Source organism: Acanthochromis polyacanthus, chromosome 5 (genome assembly GCF_021347895.1).
Source record: "Acanthochromis polyacanthus isolate Apoly-LR-REF ecotype Palm Island chromosome 5, KAUST_Apoly_ChrSc, whole genome shotgun sequence".
Lineage (NCBI taxonomy): Eukaryota > Metazoa > Chordata > Actinopteri > Pomacentridae > Acanthochromis > Acanthochromis polyacanthus.
This window is the reverse complement of record NC_067117.1, coordinates 16,555,680-16,575,394: the sequence shown is the minus strand read 5'-3', so window position 1 is coordinate 16,575,394 and position 19,715 is coordinate 16,555,680. Positions and strand designations below refer to the sequence as shown.

General features: G+C 39.2%; 1 protein-coding gene across 2 annotated transcripts; it reads left to right on the top strand.

The window, feature by feature from the left end:
* The first annotated feature begins 1,330 nt into the window (after nt 1-1,330).
* LOC110953459 (SPRY domain-containing protein 3) lies at nt 1,331-18,735 on the top strand. 2 transcript variants are annotated; one of them, XM_022197460.2, is made up of 11 exons: nt 1,331-1,435; nt 2,869-3,015; nt 3,151-3,226; nt 7,880-8,004; nt 8,906-9,038; nt 9,178-9,366; nt 12,566-12,715; nt 14,521-14,578; nt 15,626-15,745; nt 15,827-15,951; nt 16,032-18,735. In XM_022197460.2, the coding sequence occupies exons 2-11, from the start codon at nt 2,888-2,890 to the stop codon at nt 16,164-16,166; spliced, it is 1,239 nt and encodes a 412-aa protein (XP_022053152.2). In that variant the 5' UTR covers nt 1,331-1,435; nt 2,869-2,887; the 3' UTR covers nt 16,167-18,735. The 2 variants fall into 2 exon arrangements, with proteins under 2 accessions (XP_022053152.2, XP_051804622.1); XM_051948662.1 differs by having other exon boundaries at nt 1,334-1,448.
* Nucleotides 18,736-19,715: the final 980 nt, after the last annotated feature.

Sequence of the window (19,715 nt, the reverse complement as noted above, 5' to 3'; positions counted from 1 at the left end):
AACCATTGATTTTCATTCAATTTTAGATACAGCAATGGAAACAGTTTTGCTAGATAGTTCTTGTTGTTCTTGTTGTTGATTTAAATATGTTCTAAGAAAGTTCTATGAAGTTTAAGAAATGTCTATAGTAGGAAGTTTGCTCTTCTCAAAGGCAGGATAAACGTCTCAAAAAATATTCTTCATAAAAGATTTTTTGAACGTTGCATCATGCTTCCTTTGCTGTCATGTAACACTGTGAGAAGGTTTTATAATGTGTCCTCTCAAACACATCATCAAAACATCCTCCAAATATTGCAGGCAGAATATTCTACCTTTGGCAATACAGCCCACAGTAATAACATTTTATAAATAAAACATTATGTCATCTGAGGAATTTATAATATTTTTTAAAAGCAATACTTTTTGAATGTTGGTTTAAGAATGTTCTTCTTTTCTCGTCATGTAACATAATCTGACAACATCCTCAAGTCAGTGTCTGAATGTTGCAACTAAAAAACAATGTCTGAGGCAGTTTATTTGAAATGAGGTCTTTTAACATTAGATTATTTTCTTTCTTTAAAACATTATTAGAACTTGTAGGTAATGTTAGGCAGTGTTGAGGGGACATTCCCTATTTGCTGGTTTAAGCACATCTAAGTTAAACCAGTGGCATTAATATTATTTGTTCAATTAATTTGGTTACAGTGAATTCAGTTGGGGCTGCACAGAAGCTTGGTGGTTAGCCCTGTCACCTTGCAGCTAGAAGATCATTGGTTCCTGCCACAGAATGGGATCTTTCTTTCTTGCGTGGGTTTTCTCCAGGTACTCCAGCTTCCTCCCAAATACAAAATACAAGCTGAGGTTAATTGGTAACTCTAAATTGTCTGTAGGTGTGAATATGAGTGTGATTGTTTGTCTCTAAGTGTAGCCCTGTGATAGACTGGTGACCTGTCCAGGTAAGTCAGCTGGTATGCGCTCCAGCTCCCCATGACCCCTAATAAGGATTAAATGGTGTATAGATAGTGGATGGATGGATGGATGGATGGATGGATGGATGGATGAATTCAATTGGATGTTGTCAATTCAAGCAATTCATTTAAGTTGGTTCAACAATTGTCTTTTTTCAGTGTAGGAAAATGCATATTTTTCATTTTCGTGTACAAATAAATGAAAAAGAAGATAAAAAGATTCTATTAGGGCGGCTCTGATTCTTAACTCCATCTATTCCTCCGGAAGATTATTTAAAAGAACAACTGTAAAACCAAAAGCTGAAACACAACAGCGGACTCCACGCAGCACTGCAGAGGTTAAAGACTTCACCCTGCATTCATCCTCACCTCTGATTGGTGGAGGAGGCGGGACTTCCGGCAGCCCAGGTTGGACGTAAAGTGACAGACTTCACCTCCTTAAAATTGGAAGAAAACCCGAAGGACGACGCGTTACAAGTTGTAAAACAGTAAGGAACCTGTGTAAGACAGAGGAGCTCTGAAATGTGTGTGTATAACCTGAGGAATAATTGTGTTTAGGGGATATAATGAGGCACACAGCGCAGTAATGTTGTAACGCTGAAAACAGCTAGCCGGCCAACCGAGTCCTGCTGTACTTTGGGAAATGCGATGCTGCGTTTAGGGGCAGCTCGTATGTTTTTTCACATTATTTAAACACACAAACAGTTAGATCCTGGTATTTTATTCAGTCGTAATTACTTCAGACTATAAGAAAAGTCGCATTTACTATCTGTTCATAGTTCGAATTTAATAGACGCACACAACACTTTCAGTTTTGTTTTTCAGTTTTTTTTCTAAATGAGACCGTTTTACTCCTACTCGTGTCTGCGTAAAAATTCGCCAGTAGTACTATTGTGAAAATACAAAATCCAAACAGAAAGATACTTTTGTTCCGAATAAACAAAAGACAGAGCAGACTGTGAAAAGTACGTTCACCTGAGTCATCCTAGCTGAGACTGCATAACTAAAAAAAAGAATAATGGATTCAGAACTGAGACTATTACCTGATTAGTTGATTGACAGGAGGTAATAGTAATTTATTCAGCAAAAAATGTCAAACTTCCTGTAGCTGCTGCAATTTCAAGTTTGCAGGCTCTCAGTTTAGGAGTCGTTCTCTAGTAAAATAGTTTTAGGATTGAAGTGTCATTTGAGTAAAGTAAGCAGTTTGTTATTAGTGCTTTTAGCTGTTTTGTCACATTTTTTAGGCTATATGGTTACTTGAGTAAATAATATGCCAATTATATTACATTAAATATTAGTATTGAGTATTTAAGGAAGAGATTTCTGGAACCTGGGTGTCTCCAGTACATGGGAATTACCAGAAGAGCCTGATTGTACATGAGTTCACGCCCAGAGGAGACACCTGAGCGTCACAGTGCTAACACAGCTGGGGACTCCCGTTCATGCCTGCTGGCAGTACAAGGTCTGTGTCCAGGCCTTTGCTTGTCTTTGGAATGTGGGATTAAACGTGAATGGAAAAAACGGCTCACAGGAAGGGTTTGGCCTGAGGATCAAGCCCAGGTCCTGCTTGTTGTCTGGCAACCGTGGAAATCATGTTATGGTCAAAGATGTTTGCTGTTTTATGATAAAGACCTGTGCTGTCACTGCATCGCCCCACCTTTCTGCTTATGGCTTTTATGACTGAACAAAATATTTAATCATCCCACAGTTGTTCGTTACGATTGTGATGATTGAAACTGAAATGTGCACCAATGAAAGGAAACTCAGCAGTGTTTGAGTTTACCTGATGTTTTCCCCTTTGCCTTAAATGAAGACGCACCTGTTGTTCACAAAGCAGTTTAATCAACTTCAGATCAATTCAAAGTAACGCTATTATATTAAAACATGTTCTTTTGTCCCATTTGTGCTTCTTGTGTTGTAGATTGTAATGATTTTCAGACATGGACGACATAAACCTTCCATATCGCTTTCGGAACTGGAGGAGACGAATGCGAGAAATCCGTCAGGTGCGAGCAGCGGGTTACCGGGAGCGACTGAGAAAGATGCTGAGAGACGGAGACATACTCAGGTAACAAGTGATGAGCAAGTCCACCTTGAGAACTGGAGGTGCCAAAACTGATTTAACACATGGTCCTTTGTACTAAGTCTACACTTAGATTTAAGTCCATAGTAATATTTCTCCTCCTTTTCCATCTCTTTGTAGGTATCATGGGAACTCGCATGAAGTCGGCTGTTTTGTTGCTTCCAGGCCGTTGTCGAAAAGAAACCGCTATTTTGAAGTAAGATCTAATTATTTCCTCTGAATCCTGCTCATTTAGCTCCAGAGTGATCGTTTTCAGAGCCTCACTTGTTATTTAATGACTTGTTTTTTTTCATGATTTTACATGCCTGATTTACACAAACTGTAGTTTGTGTCCTGACTGATCTCACTGCTGTTCATCATTATCTATGCATCCATGAGCATGGTACCTTGGACTGAATTCCTCTTGAAAATAGCATAAAAACTAATAAATAATCTGCTTGATGTTTTGGTTTGCTAAAGTGGCAACTGCTATATTGTTGACTGATACTGTGATGCTCTTTTGTGCACAGTGAAGCGTTATCAGCAAAATTATCAAATTATCTGCTATTCTCACCGATTATAAGCAGTACTGTTCTGTTTTCCAGCTGACCAGTTTGACAGTGCAGCACTTTCCCCATCACTTTTAATTCTTTTGGTTTATGAAATGTCTTGAAACATATGTTTTAATGTAACAGTGTGGCATGAGTCCATTCAGGACACGTTTTCTCGTCATCCACTTTAGATCAAAAGGATAAAGAAGTGAAAAGCACTGGGATTTACTGAACGAATTTATACTGTGTTTTTACTGTGCACTACTGACAGACAAGCCCATATTTCCACACTACATATGAATTTTATCTGGTTTGATTATGTAAACTGCTTACACTGGAATCTGGATAAGATTTTGTTTAATTAAGGATGCCAGTGCACGTAAGGAATTTTGAACTGCTTCACAGCTCAGATATATTCCCTTAAATATTAAAACCTTGAAACTGTCGATAGTGATTCAAAGTCACTGTGTAACTGGTGAAAAACATGCTTTCATTTATTGCATCTGAATTGTAAAGTAGTTTACTGTGAAGTGCGTATGTAGGGTTGAAGACACCCGCCAATGAAAATCAAGTCTTTATTTTACATTGTCAACATGCCCAAATAGTGTTTGGGTTTTTTTAGCTAGAAGACACATCATGAGTGAAATAGGGCATTGACACCATTCGTGATCATTTTACTCCTTGAGATTGCAGTGCATGAATGACAGTCTCAAAAACCATTTGTTTTCAGATATATTATGTCAGGGTGAAGTACTCCGGTATTAAATGTTGCCATTGTGTTGTTCAGATTAGTTTACCAGTGTTTGAGCAGAGTCGTACGTGAGCTGGTGTGCTTGAGCTGTAGCGAGTAGCAGAGGATTGGCTGTAGACAGACGCTGGACGTTCATAGATCTGCACATTCATAAGTGAGCAATGGTGTAGAGTTACTTCTGAGCCATTTCCAGGCAGGAAGAGATTATTTCCACGGAAAAACACATCTAAACATGTAGTTTTAATACACAAAGATGAGTTTGTTTTGTTTTAGTCAATAAACGGAGACACATTGTAAGATAATTGTATATGTCCATATTATGGATGGTGTGATGCGAGGAGACTTGGCAGGCCTCTGTGTCTGACTGCTTGCGTTTATGTTCTTGAGTCATAATGAGAAAGAAATCATGACGCCTCCTGGGAATATCGTGCATTTGAAAAACAAAGATGTTTCAGCTTGAAAACAGATTTTTAGAATTGCTTGGCAGGTCATTTTACAATGTGTGCTGGAACTAAGCATACAATAAATGTTGAAGCCAAAGCAGATTCTTCAGGTCATATATGCCAAAATCACGCTACAACTTTTCATCTGTATGTCAATCAGGCTTGTCAAACCCCCTGTACCCCTTTTACTGAATGACTATATGTATTGTTTAGTCAATTTGCGAGAAGTTTCAGAACATTTATCTTGTAATCTTTATATTTGCATCTCTTTTTATTACTGTGAAGCATTTGTGATTAGAAGGAGGCAAGAATATATTTTCAGAGAGGATCAGAAGAGAATCTTCAGAAGTTTCAAGATATTTTGCCTCAGAAACAGCCTCAGTAAAGACAGTCACTGGGATCACACACATTTTTCTGCAGAGTATTCATGCTACAAACTAAAAGATTCCCTTCATACAGAAGATTTGCAAGACCCACCCTCCGTAGTTACTGTTGCTATGGCTGGCGGGGATATCAGGACACTATATATAGACGGACGAAGAATTAAAGGAAAAACCAACAGAACTATTCCTAAGATGTTGGACATCAGTGCACTTTGACATTGTTTCTGCAAGTCTCTGAACTCTGCTGGAGAGATGAACATCATTCTTCACCACATCTTATACATGAAGTTGTGTTGTTCTTTTAATCAGCTGTGAACGCTGTGTCTCGCAAATCTCTGAACACAAACATGTTTTTGGGAGTTATCTTCTGTAAGTGAAATAAATAACTGCGGTTCTTTGTGTGATCCCTCAGAACAACTTTGGATAGATTTGCAGTGACCCTTATTCCCCACAGCATAATGGAGCCACCAGATCTCCTCACTGTAGAGGTCAAGGGTTCAGGCTTTTCCTCTGATTTGTTGTCTGTCTTTATATGCCTTCCTTTATATGCCATTTTCTAAATTAAATAGCATGGTAGCAGCCCATTATTGGTTTTAGACAAAGGCTGAGCTTGTGTTTCCAGCTGCTTGCTTTAAAATGAGAATTCTATCAAATGTAGTCTTAAATATGCACTTCCTTTCTACATAAGAACCAGAAGCAGTTCTTAGCTGTTGCCTTGGGGCTAAAGTGTACCAGACTTTACTGTTTACACCAGTGTCCTCAGAATTTGACCTTTTATTTGAAAACGGCTTCAAGTAGCATCCAGTAAAGCTCATAAGCTGAGTTAGAAGCAGCACTGCATTTATAGCTCCTGCACACACAGTTACTGTATAATAAAGTTATAAAGTTTCAATGGTGCTTTTGACCTGATGAGTCTGATGACTCAGTCAGCTCGGCCCTGACAAATTAATTTTATGTGTTCGAATGAGGCTCAGCTCGTTTCAGACCACACTGTTTGTTTATTTCACTGTTCTCAGTAGATGCTGTACTGCAGAAACATCCTGAGCCAGAGACTGTTTCAGACTAAACCGTGTTCAAACTTGCCTACCACACACATCCTGTTGCCTCTGACGTGTAGTGAAATTGTAACTAACCCTCTCAACCTTTGCACTTACGTGTGCTTTGTCCTTGTGACTCACTTTATGGGAGTCATGTAGGAGGAGGGAGGAGAGGTTTTGCGTAAATGGGCATATGAGGATGGTAATAAACGATTGTTAAGCGGATGCTGATTGTAGATCTGATTGAAGATTTTAGAGTTTATCTCCAGGTTTTACACTGAGACAGAACAAAAGAGAAATATTACTTCTGACTCTCAGGAGACTGGTGCTGAGGTCATGGGAAAGAACTTAAAAGTTTCCTCTCCTCCTTGCCCTGGATTTGCCAGCAGTGCTCCGATTGCATTGCGTCCGTGTATGGCTCCCTGGGGATGATGTCATATGGTCAGTATTCAGTTATGATAACAATGGTGCCGGCCAGCTTTTTACTTAAGGGTTTTCACTTTGAACCATCATGTCAGGTTTTACAAAGAGATACTATATGGTTTCAAGCTGGACTGGAAATTTTCATGAAGTGAAAAGAGAAGCGGTGCCAACATAAAACATGTGAAAATCAGAGGTAGATTCTGAAGAAGCAGCTTCTCTTGAAAATAAGCCTGCAGCACTGAAGTGAGCTGTTTGGAACATTTCTGTTTGTCTCATAAGATGTTGCTACCATAAAATCTGGATTTTAACTAGGCACCGCAGTCAGGCTAACACTTTGAATGGAGTATTCAATATTATTATTCATAAAATGTGTTTATATTTTATTATTATTATCTTAAACACTACCTGATAAATTCCTTTCGTCTGCTAAGAAGGAATCTTTCTAACTTTGCTGATCTGCTGACTGTGCTGCCATTAGCATCTGCATTTTGATACTGTTCTTTCATTTATGACTAAATTCCTTACATTTACATGAACTTTAGGCTATGTTTTGTGCTAGTAACAGAATATTAGCATGCTGTCGTGCTGAGCTAAGATGTCTCCATTGTGGTAGGATGGTGAGCACATTGCCATGCGAGCATTAGCATTTACCCTAAAGCACTTAATCAAAGCTTGTAGACTCTTCGTCTTGTCCATTGAAATATAAATTAGTCCTGGTTGTGGAAACATGACTGCTTCTCTTGCTTATATTCTGTTTATTTATGAGCATACAAGCACTGTGAATATTTTCAATTTATCACTATTATTGATTCACTCTTGTCTGACAACATCGCTCCTCAAGACAAGATATATGTCTGTGTAATTCACCCTCTCTACTACTCCTCTTCTTCTACTGTTTCAACACTGCATATGCACAGCACTAAAGACTGCTACGTATGATATGTAATGACTACTTCATGAGCTGTTGTCTCTTTGTTAACTGTCTGTTAAATTTTAGGTCAGCGTTCATAGATGACAAAAATAACACCTCATGTTCGAAAGAATGTTCATCTCTTCAGCTTCTGTGTTTTGATGCTCACCTCTTCGTAATATGTTGTTAGAACTTTATGTTACGACTGTTTCGATTCAAACACAAATTTGGTCAGATTGCTGTTGCAAATTTGAGGAGAAAACATTATCTTCTTTAAAAACAAAAAGCTCTAATAAAGCCAAGGAGATTTTTGACTAGAGGGATGTTTTGCATTGTGTTTCTTGGTGATAATGGTGCCTGTGGTCTTTTCAGGTGACCATTGTCGATACAGGAGTGAGGGGGATGATTGCTGTTGGTTTGGTGCCTCGTGTGTACAAACTGGACCATCAGCCAGGCTGGCTCCCAAACTCTGTAGCTTTTCATGCTGATGATGGCAAGTATGTGTCGATGGTTTTCTGATTTTCATATGCATACACCACATGAAGAGTCATGCCCTTCATTATCGCACAAGTGCACAGAAAGCTTTTGTGTCTTTACAAAGAATTCAGTGGAATAACTCTGGCAGGGCCTGACTGAGCACCCTCATATTGATTGTCCGGCTCTTTGAAATGGATGCTACTTTTAATAACTAGCTTGGTAGTATGTTTAAGGAACTGAGTGAATGTTAGAGGAGCTACACCTTTACAGTAGGCCGGACTGGTCCTTTAGAGTACCTTGTAGTGATGCAACAAACACTATGATTTATTGTGCAATTTTGGATCTCTACCCAGTGAACGTTTCCTGTATGTTTCCTGGTGTTTACAGGAATGTAATGCAAATTAGCGTCAAATCATTTCAACACTGTAACACTTCCCCTAAAAACGGCACACAGTGCTGGGAACTGAAAGGCACCAACAGTACACAAGCACTGGTGACCTCATCACAGGGAAGTCGGCAAATTAAAAGTTAATGAGCTAAATTATACCTGTTATTTTTAGCATACTCAACTCTTTATTTTTGTCTTTTATTAGAACGTTGACTGTAGAGAGATCAGTGAACTAAAGGACTGAGTTGGACAATCAGCAAAGGTCTCTGACTGAAATTGAACTGAGGATGTTTCAGTTCATGATACAAAAGCTTAAATCCCTCGGTCATGTGGGTGCTTTATAGTTTTATTTACAAAATAGAGACTTACTTGCATACTAACTATTGACTGTCAATTTTTATTTCTGTTACTCAATGCATTTCGTGAGGATCGTGTTATGTTTTTTTTTAATGAATATCTTCACAATGTGATTGAAGGAAGGTATAACACCTGCTGCATTGGGCCACTAACCTCTCCTTCTTGTCTTTTTACAGGCTGTATAATGGAAGCACTGTAGGACAACAATTTGGTCCAAAATGCTGCAGAGGTGACAGAATCGGTTGTGGAATATCTCTGGACTCTGAAGATGGACAGTTAACAGTGTTTTTCACCAAAAATGGCAGTGAAGTAAGTACTAATTTACTACTATATTGAACAAAATGTATTCAACCAATACAAATTTACAATTGAATTTGTCTTGTTTTATGTACATCGTAGATTCCTCCTACTTTTCCCTGAACAGAACTGCCTCTGAATGTGTTTTCAGGTTGGCAGTGTGGACATCGCGGCGTCTCCTGATGCCCTCTACCCTGCCGTTGGGATGCACTCCTTAGGGGAAGAAGTTCTGCTGGACCTGAACGCTGAATGGGGCACAGAGGAGGATGATGGACAGATGATAGTTGACAGCCATGAGGAGGACTGGGCCCGTCTCCATGACGTCAAAGTGACTGGCACGGTAAGCAGCTTCTGAGTCCAGGTGGAGCTGAGTGAACCCTGATAAACTGCCTAAAGTGAGTTGCTTTACTCAAGGTCAGCTGTGGGTGCAGAATAAAAGTTTGACTATGGAAAAAATTTGGTGGTGTGGAATTTGAAAGAAGCGAGCTCGCCAGGCCTCGTAGCTGTTTCTTATCTGTGACTGAGGATAGCAGCTGGAGGCTACATTTGCCACTACCAGCATAATGGGCCCAAATCTTCAACCAACCTTTCAGTCAAAGTTTTTGACGAGGAAAAAAAGTGTTGAATAATCATTTGTCACTACTTCTTTGGCCACCCATGAGCAGAAACAAACAGGATAGTGCAGGAAAATATAGTGAAGTTTGACAAATTATCTTTATGTTAGAACTGATAAATGTTGACAAATTATTACTGCACAGTAATAATTGCTTAAAGTGTCCATTTAGCTGCATACAGCTACATTATAGTGTGTTATAAACCGTATAATAAATGTTTTGCCTTCTTTTAAATGCTAAATAGAGGAACCAAAAGTAATGTGTTGCTGTATAAGAAATCTGCCCACAATCATCAAACCTTTATGGAATTCGTTGATCTATTTCCACACTGATGGTAGTCCTGAATTGATATTAAGAGAGAGATAATTGCTATAAAAAAATATCTCCTAGAGGGAATTGGCCTCTCTGTCTTTCTCTACTTGGGTCCCCACCCCTCTCCATGACGGCAGAGCTGCAGTGTTTGTGTCTGACTCAGCCGTTGATACACTGTTAAAGAGCAGCTTGTTTGCCACCCGCGCACTTATCTGTCTATTATTTCTATACAAACCTGGCCGTGCCCTGTGCAAGTGGCTTATAGGCTGCTGCATTAACTGCAGCTCAGCAGCACGTGTGCATGTCCTAGCACTACATGTGAGCAGCCAGGATGGAAAAAACTAGACATATCTGTAACGGAAGAGTGCTTATGGCTGAAAGTGTCGTTTTCAGGTTTCTAATAATGCACCCTGGTTGTAGGGATTAGATTTGCTTTAGAATAAATCACCAAAATCTGCCCAGAATCACAAAATGTGTGTGATAGTGAATAAAATAATTTGAAAAATAACCTCAAAGACAAAATTTAAATAATACTATACAAGTGAGCTGCATTTCTTCATAACATTCTTTCACTGATCACTTTGGTCCATTTTTTACTTTCATTATTTTGTCTTTGAGGTGACTTTAGTTTCAACTTCTTTTCATTTTCAACTTGTTGATTTATTATTTTGTATGATTTTTCTTTAATTAAAAAAACATAGATGCTCAGGTTTCTTTTTCTACTTCAACCTCAATTTAACATCATCATGTCATCAGATTCAATATTGTCAACAAATAAACAGAAACTGATGGCTGTTTATAGATTTGTGAGTGATTTACTATCAGCTTTTATCCGAATGAGGTCAGCTGCAGTTACAACATCGGAGAGGCTGTTTACTGCTTGAGGTGACTTTCATGTAATGCCAAAAAATAGGAGAAGGAAAACACAGCTTCTCCAGAAATGAATCAGGCTGTGAATGTGGATGAATCGGATAAATGGACACCATGCTAGTGTTCAATGCTGAAGGGGCAATTGTTAGCCTAGCCGCGCTACACAACCCACGGCAACGAATTTAATTCTCTGCCAGGGTGGGTCTAGTTACCCTCCATAAGGCTCGAGGCTGGATTCTCCTAAAACTGGCCGGACCAGTCACCATGAAGTGTAGAGTCAGAAGGCGGGTGTAACGAAGTGACGACAGAGGCGTGACGATTCTGACAGAAACAACCAGCGCACAATAAACAGTTATCTTTTGACTCGGCTTTGGCCACAGCCCTTAAAGATTTGAAGCTAAAATTCAACTTGAAAGATAAACAAAGGACGCCACTGAAGTGTTTCATTGAGAAGAAAGACGTATTTGGACTTATGCCGACAGGATATGGCAAATCCTTAATATACCAGTTGGCTCCGCTGGTTGGGAAGCTAATGGGACTTAGCCACAATCCGGCGCTCTAGGAACTACGTCAGCCTATTCGTTGCGCTGATTGGTTGTATACCTACCCAATTGCTGCAGAGTGATTTGATAGACAACCTTTTAGCCCGCCTCCCTCCCTGTCGAGCGTTCCTAGACCCTTGTGTCTTAAGAGCTGGGTCTAGCGTGGCTAGGCTAGGCAATTGTTGAATTTCATGAGAAATCTCATTGAAATGTCATGCAACCTTTTTCTCCAGATAAAAGGAGGCTAACTGGGCAAATTGACATTTTAGTAATGGGATGTTTTACAGAACAACCATGTGTTTCTTTAGCTAGTGTAGTGATCTTCAGATGGATGCGAAAGAATAGCATGACTTTACAGCCTATTTTTTCATGTTTTCATGTACCATTGTGGTATTATGTGAATAAAACATCATCTCCTGTCTGTACCAATCTCAGATGGAGGCAGCTGCCATGCCGGTACAAAATCAGACATGTTTTTCTCTAGCAGTGAAATGTTTTGCAGTTGTTATTATTTGTATAAAATCTTCTTCTAATTTCGTACTATCCAGCGGACACACCTCAGCATACCGTAGATCTAAGCAGCTGCTAGAGTAAAGCAAAGTGTTTCAGGTAATCAGAAAGAAAGTACATTTAATGTCTCATTTACCCTGTGTGAACTGTTTGAGCTTTTCAGAATAAGTTGTGAAAGTGGTACATTATGGAGGTTAGTAGAACAGAAGCAACCTTGGATATGCGGCATTACATTAGTTTTTATGTGGGACATGCTGCCACTGTGGGCACAAGTGAAATTATAAGACGGTGCCAAATGTAACAGAAATAAAGAAGGGTCATAAAGTCAGCTCACTGGCTCTGTAATGTTAGGCAAAGCGCTATGTATGTAAATTAGCGTAAGATTAAAAGCAACACCACTGAGTATAGCAAGCAGGAAAAGGTTGGCAAGTCTTGTTTAAAACTGCAGTTGTTTTAATTTTTCAGTTACCATAAAATCTGATGGTTAAATTGTTCAATCATTAATATAAGTTCTCAAATATTTGTGAAATAATAATAATTTATTCGACTCACGCTTGCAAAAGTATAAAATAAAGGCATTGTTCAATAGTGTGACCCTGTTTAAACAAACTGCTTCCATATTACTTCTGTTTCACTCTCATACTAGGTGTTTTAAATGATCTTAACCAGTGTGTATTTCTTGTGTCCACAGCTGCTGGAGTATGTAGGAAAAGGGAAAAGCATCGTGGATGTGGGTTTGGCTCAGGCCCGTCGTCCTCTCGACACACGCTTCCACTACTACGAACTGGAGATCACAGATGCTGGAGAGAAGTGTTACATCGCCCTGGGGCTGGCACGCAGGGTGAGAGCCTCCTCCTTGTAGCCGTCACCATAATGATCACATGTCACTGACATTGATAGAAGCTGAAAATTTCTCTACACACTCTGTGGTTAACTGACAGTAAAGAAAACTTCTCTTTCCCCCTCTCACACCTCGTCATCGGTCTCCCTCATATGCACCGCTGCTCTCACTGTTTCCAGTCTAAGTGATGGATGACCGAAAGAGGAAAAGCTAACGACAGAATAAATATTGTCTCATTTTACCCCCACATCTGGTTTTCCGTAGAAAGCAGGTTGTTCCATTTACATGCTAATCTACTCTATGAAATAGAGGACGGCACTCAAGAATGGGAACATTAGTTATGAGATAAGATGACAACATCTGAATCTCATATTTGTTTCAATTTCTTCATGCTTCTTCTATGATTTACTTCTTCTTTCCACATAGACAGTCACAGTACATGTAAATAAAGAGGCAAAGAATGTAGGAGTTCCTCAGGCTAAGCGGTTAAAGGTTAATATCCAGATTAATTTGGCTCAGTTTGTTGGTATTTAATCGTAAATAACGGTGGCAATTGATGGTCCGTATTTTGGAAATAAGGTGGGCTATGGAGGAGACTTGTTGAATGTTTACACATCAGATATTCAATCAACTGCTTTTGGCCTCAAATGAAGTCATCATGAACTCTGTGCACATCCTGTTTAATATAAATAAAACACCATAATAATTGCTGAGGGTGCAGCCAGTGTGCCATTTAAATGATGGATATGAAACGAAGCGTGGCTCAGATATTGTTGTTCTCTGCTGGCACGCTCACGCTCATCGCTGTCAGTTATTGGATACTAATTGATTGAGCGTCACTCTTCCGAATCACACCGCCGCTTTGCCAGCTGGGATAGCGGTCACAGGCTGGGAGGTGATGGATTATTGCTGCAGACACCCTCGACGTTGAGCTCCCCCTGACTCGCCTGCTGTTAGATACTGTGTGTGGGCACGTCGTTGCCTTGGGGTCAGACGGCGTGGAGAATAGAACTCTGTCATTTTGCTGATTGTTTTCCAGGAATTGTTTTTCTCAATGTGTCTGCGGTTTTAGTGGAGTATTATAAATCCATCAAAGGGTCATTCCTGAGGTTTTACTTCCATCCCCCGTCATCTCCTGCAAGACGCATCAGTCTGCTGATGGGAAGCATTTCTGCTTGCTACAAAAATCAAAACAAAGGTGTCTCTCTCTCTCTGTCTCTCCCTCTCTCGGGGTAATATATGTGTAATAGTTAGTAGTTGCTCAATGGTTGCTTATATTGGATAAAGGAGCAATTGTTTATGGTGCATTCCTTTTCTATCGTTGCTTCAGGGAAAAGTCTTATTGTCTCTGTTTTTCTTGAACCAGACTCTCTAATTCTGTGGTTTTCCTCCAGCCGAACCTTCTCATGGTTTAGTTTTGCTACCTGTTGTTATATACAAAATCACTTCAGTGCTTAATGAGTTTTATATGGATAATTCAACCAAAAACTAAACCCCTTACTGTAAAGTCAACTTTCGATTTGTTTTACCACAGATTATAGAATCTAATAGTCTCTCACTGCATGCTACAAAAATAAAAACTATTTTTTTTCCATCTTCTGAAAAGAACCATCTCTGGACATCTTGAGCTTGATCCAAAAAGAAATTTCTAAGACGTCCACTTTATTTCAGAAATCACAGTCATCTTTTCATCTTAGATTATTAATCACATGAAGTGAACGATATGGAGGCACATAGTAGTTTGTTCCATCCCCTGCAGTTTGGTCAAGTGGATGTGATCGACTAATTTCTCTTTCAATTTGCAGGACTACCCAAAAGATAGGCATCCAGGTTGGAGCAGAGGGTCCATAGCTTATCATGCAGGTGAGTCATGTCTGACCAGTCTGATCATGATGATGCATAAAAATCTGTAGATGTGTTCTGCCCTTATTACAGCATGAATACAGTCATGTTTCTTCTGTGGGAAGTGTGTGTTTTGTAGCAGATACAGCTACTGTGTCATCAACAATCACACCGGTAATTCTCAGCAAATTTGAACACATTTCTAGAATTAGTTAAAAAGACTGAATAGCTAATATTCTATTAACACTGTATGTAACAATGATGGAATATTTATAAGCATTCTTATTATCTTCTGTGTAGTTTTCTTCAATTTCCACCAGCTATAAACATCCACAGACGAAGAGTATTACTGTTGTAACTTGAAGGTGTAATATGTCTACAAACAGCTAGAAAAATGCTTTGTATTTTGTTGACTTGTGTACTGTCATTATCCCAAATGTTTCCAACGATGTTTGACCCGAGAGAAAAACATAATTTTATTCAGTGGAACAGTGGGTTTAATTTTTCAACACCAGTCAGTTGCGTCGTACTCGCTAGCTGGGGAATAATGGGAAACACCAGATGATATGTCAGACAGTGATCTAGATAGCTACCCACTTTGTTGTTTTATTTATCGTGTTGTTTGTATTGCTCACTCGTGATTAGTTTGACCCAGGATGACACTGCTGGGCTGCCTCATCTGTGAACTTGATTTCTGCCTGAGTCGTGTCAGATACCTCACATGATCCCATGACTAGGACTGACAGACCCCTAGCGGCAGAAGTTGCATACTGTGTGTTTAATATTTGATGCATGTCCTCCCTTGAGTCTACGTGAGTTTCCTCTGGCTGCTCTGATTTCCACCCACAGTCTAAACCATGATGGAAACTCGTCTGTCTGTATGAGTAAGTGGGAATGTGTCTTAACAGTATCAGTGCGTCAGAAAATGGATGAATGGATGTTACTGTTTCTGACAGATGACAGATGTTGTGTTGTGTTTTGATTGCTGCATCTATGTCTTGCTTGTATCACACTCTCTCATGCATGTGGCCTGAAAAAACCAATCAGGTTCCTTATTGTTCTTCGTAGATGATGGGAAGTTGTTCCACGGCAGCGGCGTCGGGGACCCGTTTGGACCACGCTGCTTCGAAGGGGACGTTATGGGCTGTGGCATCCTGTTTCCACGTGACTTCAGCCTTGATGGTGGAGGTGAATGTCTTTAAGCTGTTTTCAGATTTTTCAAAGCACCATGCCTCAACATGTGCAGCATTACAGTTTTTGTTCTTTCAGATGACACGGATGACTGGGACGTCGACATGGTTCCTAAGCCCAGTGCGGTTCAGAATGATTTGTACGCAAACAATGACGATGAGGAAGAAGAAGAGGGAGAAGATGTAGATGGGAAGAAGGTCATGGTGAGTGTAGGAGTATAAAACCGGGACTTCTACAACCTTCAGGGATGATAATGATAATAATAATATCTGTTTTTGAACAGGTGTTCTTCACTCGCAATGGAAAGGTGGTGGGTCGGAGGGAAGTGGCTTTACCAGTAGGAGGCTTCTACCCCACCATCGGCATGATGAGCACTGGGGAGAAGGTCAGAGTGGACCTGCACCCCCTCAGCGGCTGAGTTTTGAGGATGAAATATGAGCAGAGTGGTGAGATCAGAGCAAGGACGAATAATGGAGCTCTGGTACATTTTGGAGATTGGACAATAAATAATAACCTCCATGTTAACAAGCTCCAAAATGTTCCTTGAAGGGTCACCCTGGTTGACTGTGGCTCCCTCATGCTGTAAGAATGACTTAACATGCTGGCAAAAAGTTTTATCAAAATTTATCAAGCTATATGTGAATATGACATTTGTGCCTCAAAATCAAGCTTTAAAATGAAATCATTTTGTACTGTAAGAAACCATTCAGAGGTGTTTAGGGCTACAAACTGTTGTTTAACAATTTAATCACACAGTGTTAAATTTATAAAATAACATAAACAGCCAAAAAGGGTCTTGCTAGAATAATGATGAATGTAAAATCCAGATAGAGAAGGCCTCAGTTAAGAAATGGACCTTATTTGTTATCGGCAGTAATATATGTCAGCAAATTCCTAGTTCTACTCCGACAGCCTGCAGCCCTTCTGTGCTCATTAGAAGAGCTCTGCTGTACTTCCTCCTACTGGTGGTGTGTTACTGACACTCAGTGGTGAGACTGATAGTCTGTAAAAAAAAAAAAAAAAAATCCTCAGAAAGTCTTCCAAAGACACAGCGGTGCAATGAATCATCAGTGAGTTCACTCTGTGAAGCTAAGTCAGTAAAAACCAACTGTTTTATTGCTGTGTGACGGCGGGTGCTTGTTCTGACATTGAGTCATTCCAAAGAGTTATTACTGCATATTTTGTTAAACACTTCAAACCACATGCATAAGGAGTAATGGGGTAATTAAGTGTAGTAAAAATTTGTTGAAATTGAATTAAAACTATTTTATGGCCTTTAATTGTTTATATTGGAGTAAGCACTTTTGAAAAGCAAAAATTCAATTTGGTATGATTTGAACCTAACTTTAAATGCTTTACTGTCATTAAAGATGCACAGGTTAGAATAAAACCAACATTTGGGATGAACATCTGCATCTAAAAGGCGTGACACTAATAGCCCATGAGAGGAAGGAACATTTACTGAGGTGACGATATGAGTCTGTCTTTATGTTTTTTGTTTACTCTCTTGATATATCTTTGTCTAAGTGCTTTCCAGTATACAGATGTTTGGTGTCCATGTGTAACTACATGTTTTCTGAGCTTGTATTCTACAGTTTGCCTTACATACAAACAAAGAAAATGACTGATATCTGTGTTAGAATTAATGAAAGAAATGCCAAACTCAGTGGAATCTTCTGATGATGAACTGAGATTTCCAGACAAAAGACATCATGATGAAGTCATGATGATGAATGTATTTTCTGTGGATCTTGAGGTTTTTTTGGAAGTGAATACCAAATCTCTCAAAAGGAAAACTGATTATTAGACTCTGACAGGACAATGAATTAAGTACGAAACACTGCATAGCAGAACATTTTTTATTAGTTCAGCGTTTGAGTATTTGGCTGAAGATCTGAATGTTGAAAACGTAGCCATACTGTAACTATTACTTGCTGCTCTCAGGTATATTTGAAAATCCAAAATAATCAAGTTGTCTTTTTTCTGCAGTGAGGTCATTTTGTGATTTTTTTTTTTTTTTTTTTGCTGTATGTTGAATTCAGTTATTTGCCACAAGCAGTTTTACATGTCAAGCTTTTTTTCCTTATTTTCCACCATAATCTATTACTACTTTGTTTTTATAGTTGTTCTCTCAAATTCTTGTGCCAATTGTTAAGTTGCAGTAATTAGTAAAAGATTTTTTTTTGTCCTGCCAAATTTGACTCACACCTACTATTTGGAGATTTTTGGCAAAGCCGTTGCTTCACCTCTAACAGGCCTATTTTGCGTAACAGGTTGTAAGTTATTCATAAAAATATGGCACTAAGCTGTAATCGCTGGCGACAGCTGCAACATTTAAAGGGTTTTAACTTTATTCCCCAAAGCTATGTATTGATGTTTGTTTTTTATCAGGCAGAAAGACACACTCCACTAATGTAGTAAATACACCTTACAATAAGGACTGAACAGCTTTAAAAACATAGGATCTAATGAGCAAAGTCTGTGTGAAAGCTCCAGTCTGGACCCTTTATAAAATAATGCACTTGCTCATTGGCTCCGTGTAGGTGTTGGAAATGTTCTACATGTATCTTGGTTGATGCTGACTGTGGAAGAGATCGAAGAACACTTTACTGAATCCTTGCTGGACTCCACATTTTGCTGGAATATTCATTTAAATAAGGCTTAGTTCTGTCCATAAATGAGCCCCAAGATAAGCCAATATTTTTAAAACTTTCATTCATTTGATGCTCAGTTGCTGCTATTTGTGTGCTGAGAAGATGTTTAACATACTATCACAACAGCCTGTGCTATAAGCAAGGCGTGTTCACGTTTTTGTGTCATCATCAAGTTTACAGGAGCTGCTGATGGTCTCCTGCTCCCCTCGGATACACTCTTTCTTGTGTATTTTTCTTTAATTTGGACTTTTCTCTCATTTTGTCTCTTTACACTTAAAGCAATCACATAATCGAACCAAAAATGTTAATAAAAGGTTATTTAAATTCACTGCACCACTGACTCCACTTGTTTTTTCCTCTTCCCTTTGAGTTTGTGTGTAACGTTTTGTGCTTCGTAATGACATGTGAGATTATAATATAGGTTTTGTTAATACAGAGCACAAATGATGTATTATAAATATTATGTTGTAGTACCAGGGAATGCTCTTTAGATACAGCAAGACTTATAGTCAGCATTATTTCAAAGTAATGGCAATCTTACGAAGTTAATCAGAGAATCATGACCCATAGCATCATTTGGACCTTTTGGTGTTAGATTTTCTCAGTATCTTGGATGTATTGAAATATTTAGCTATTAAAATACTATGAAGGTACCTATAGAACAAGCATGGGCAAACTACGGCCCGTTGGGCTTTTCAATCCGACCCTCGAAATAATTTTGTCAATTATAGAATTGACGAAATTACAGTGAAGACCACATTTATTTGGCTTTCCCCTGCAGAACCCGACGTTTCTGTTGCCCCCACTAGATGGCGCGCTCCAGACAAAAGTGACCTTTGTTGGTTTATTTTCTCTTCTTTTGCGTTGCAACTACATTGAGTCCTGCCGTAACAATGAATGGACCAAAGAAAAGAAAAGGGGACAGTGAGTGTCGAGTGTTTCCGAAGGAGTGGAAATACTAAATATTGTTTTTCGCTGAACTCCGTTCAAAGGCTGTATGTCTTATGAAACCGTTGCGGTTTTTAAAGAATTGAATATCAGCCAACACTTTTCCACGAAGCATGCTAACTACGCTAGCAACCAGTCGGCGCAAGAACGGACAGCTACGGTCAGAGGCTGGCAGCCAGTTTACAGACTCAGAAAAAATACTTTTTTCTGCAAACTAGGATTCAAGAGTCAAGCACGAAGGCAAGTTATTTGCTAGCATTAAAAATAGCAAAGGCTAGCAAGCCTTTCTTCAAAGGGACGTTTTTGAAAGAATGCACGGTAGAGACAGCAGGTCTCCTGTGTCCAGAGAGCAAAAACAAATTTGA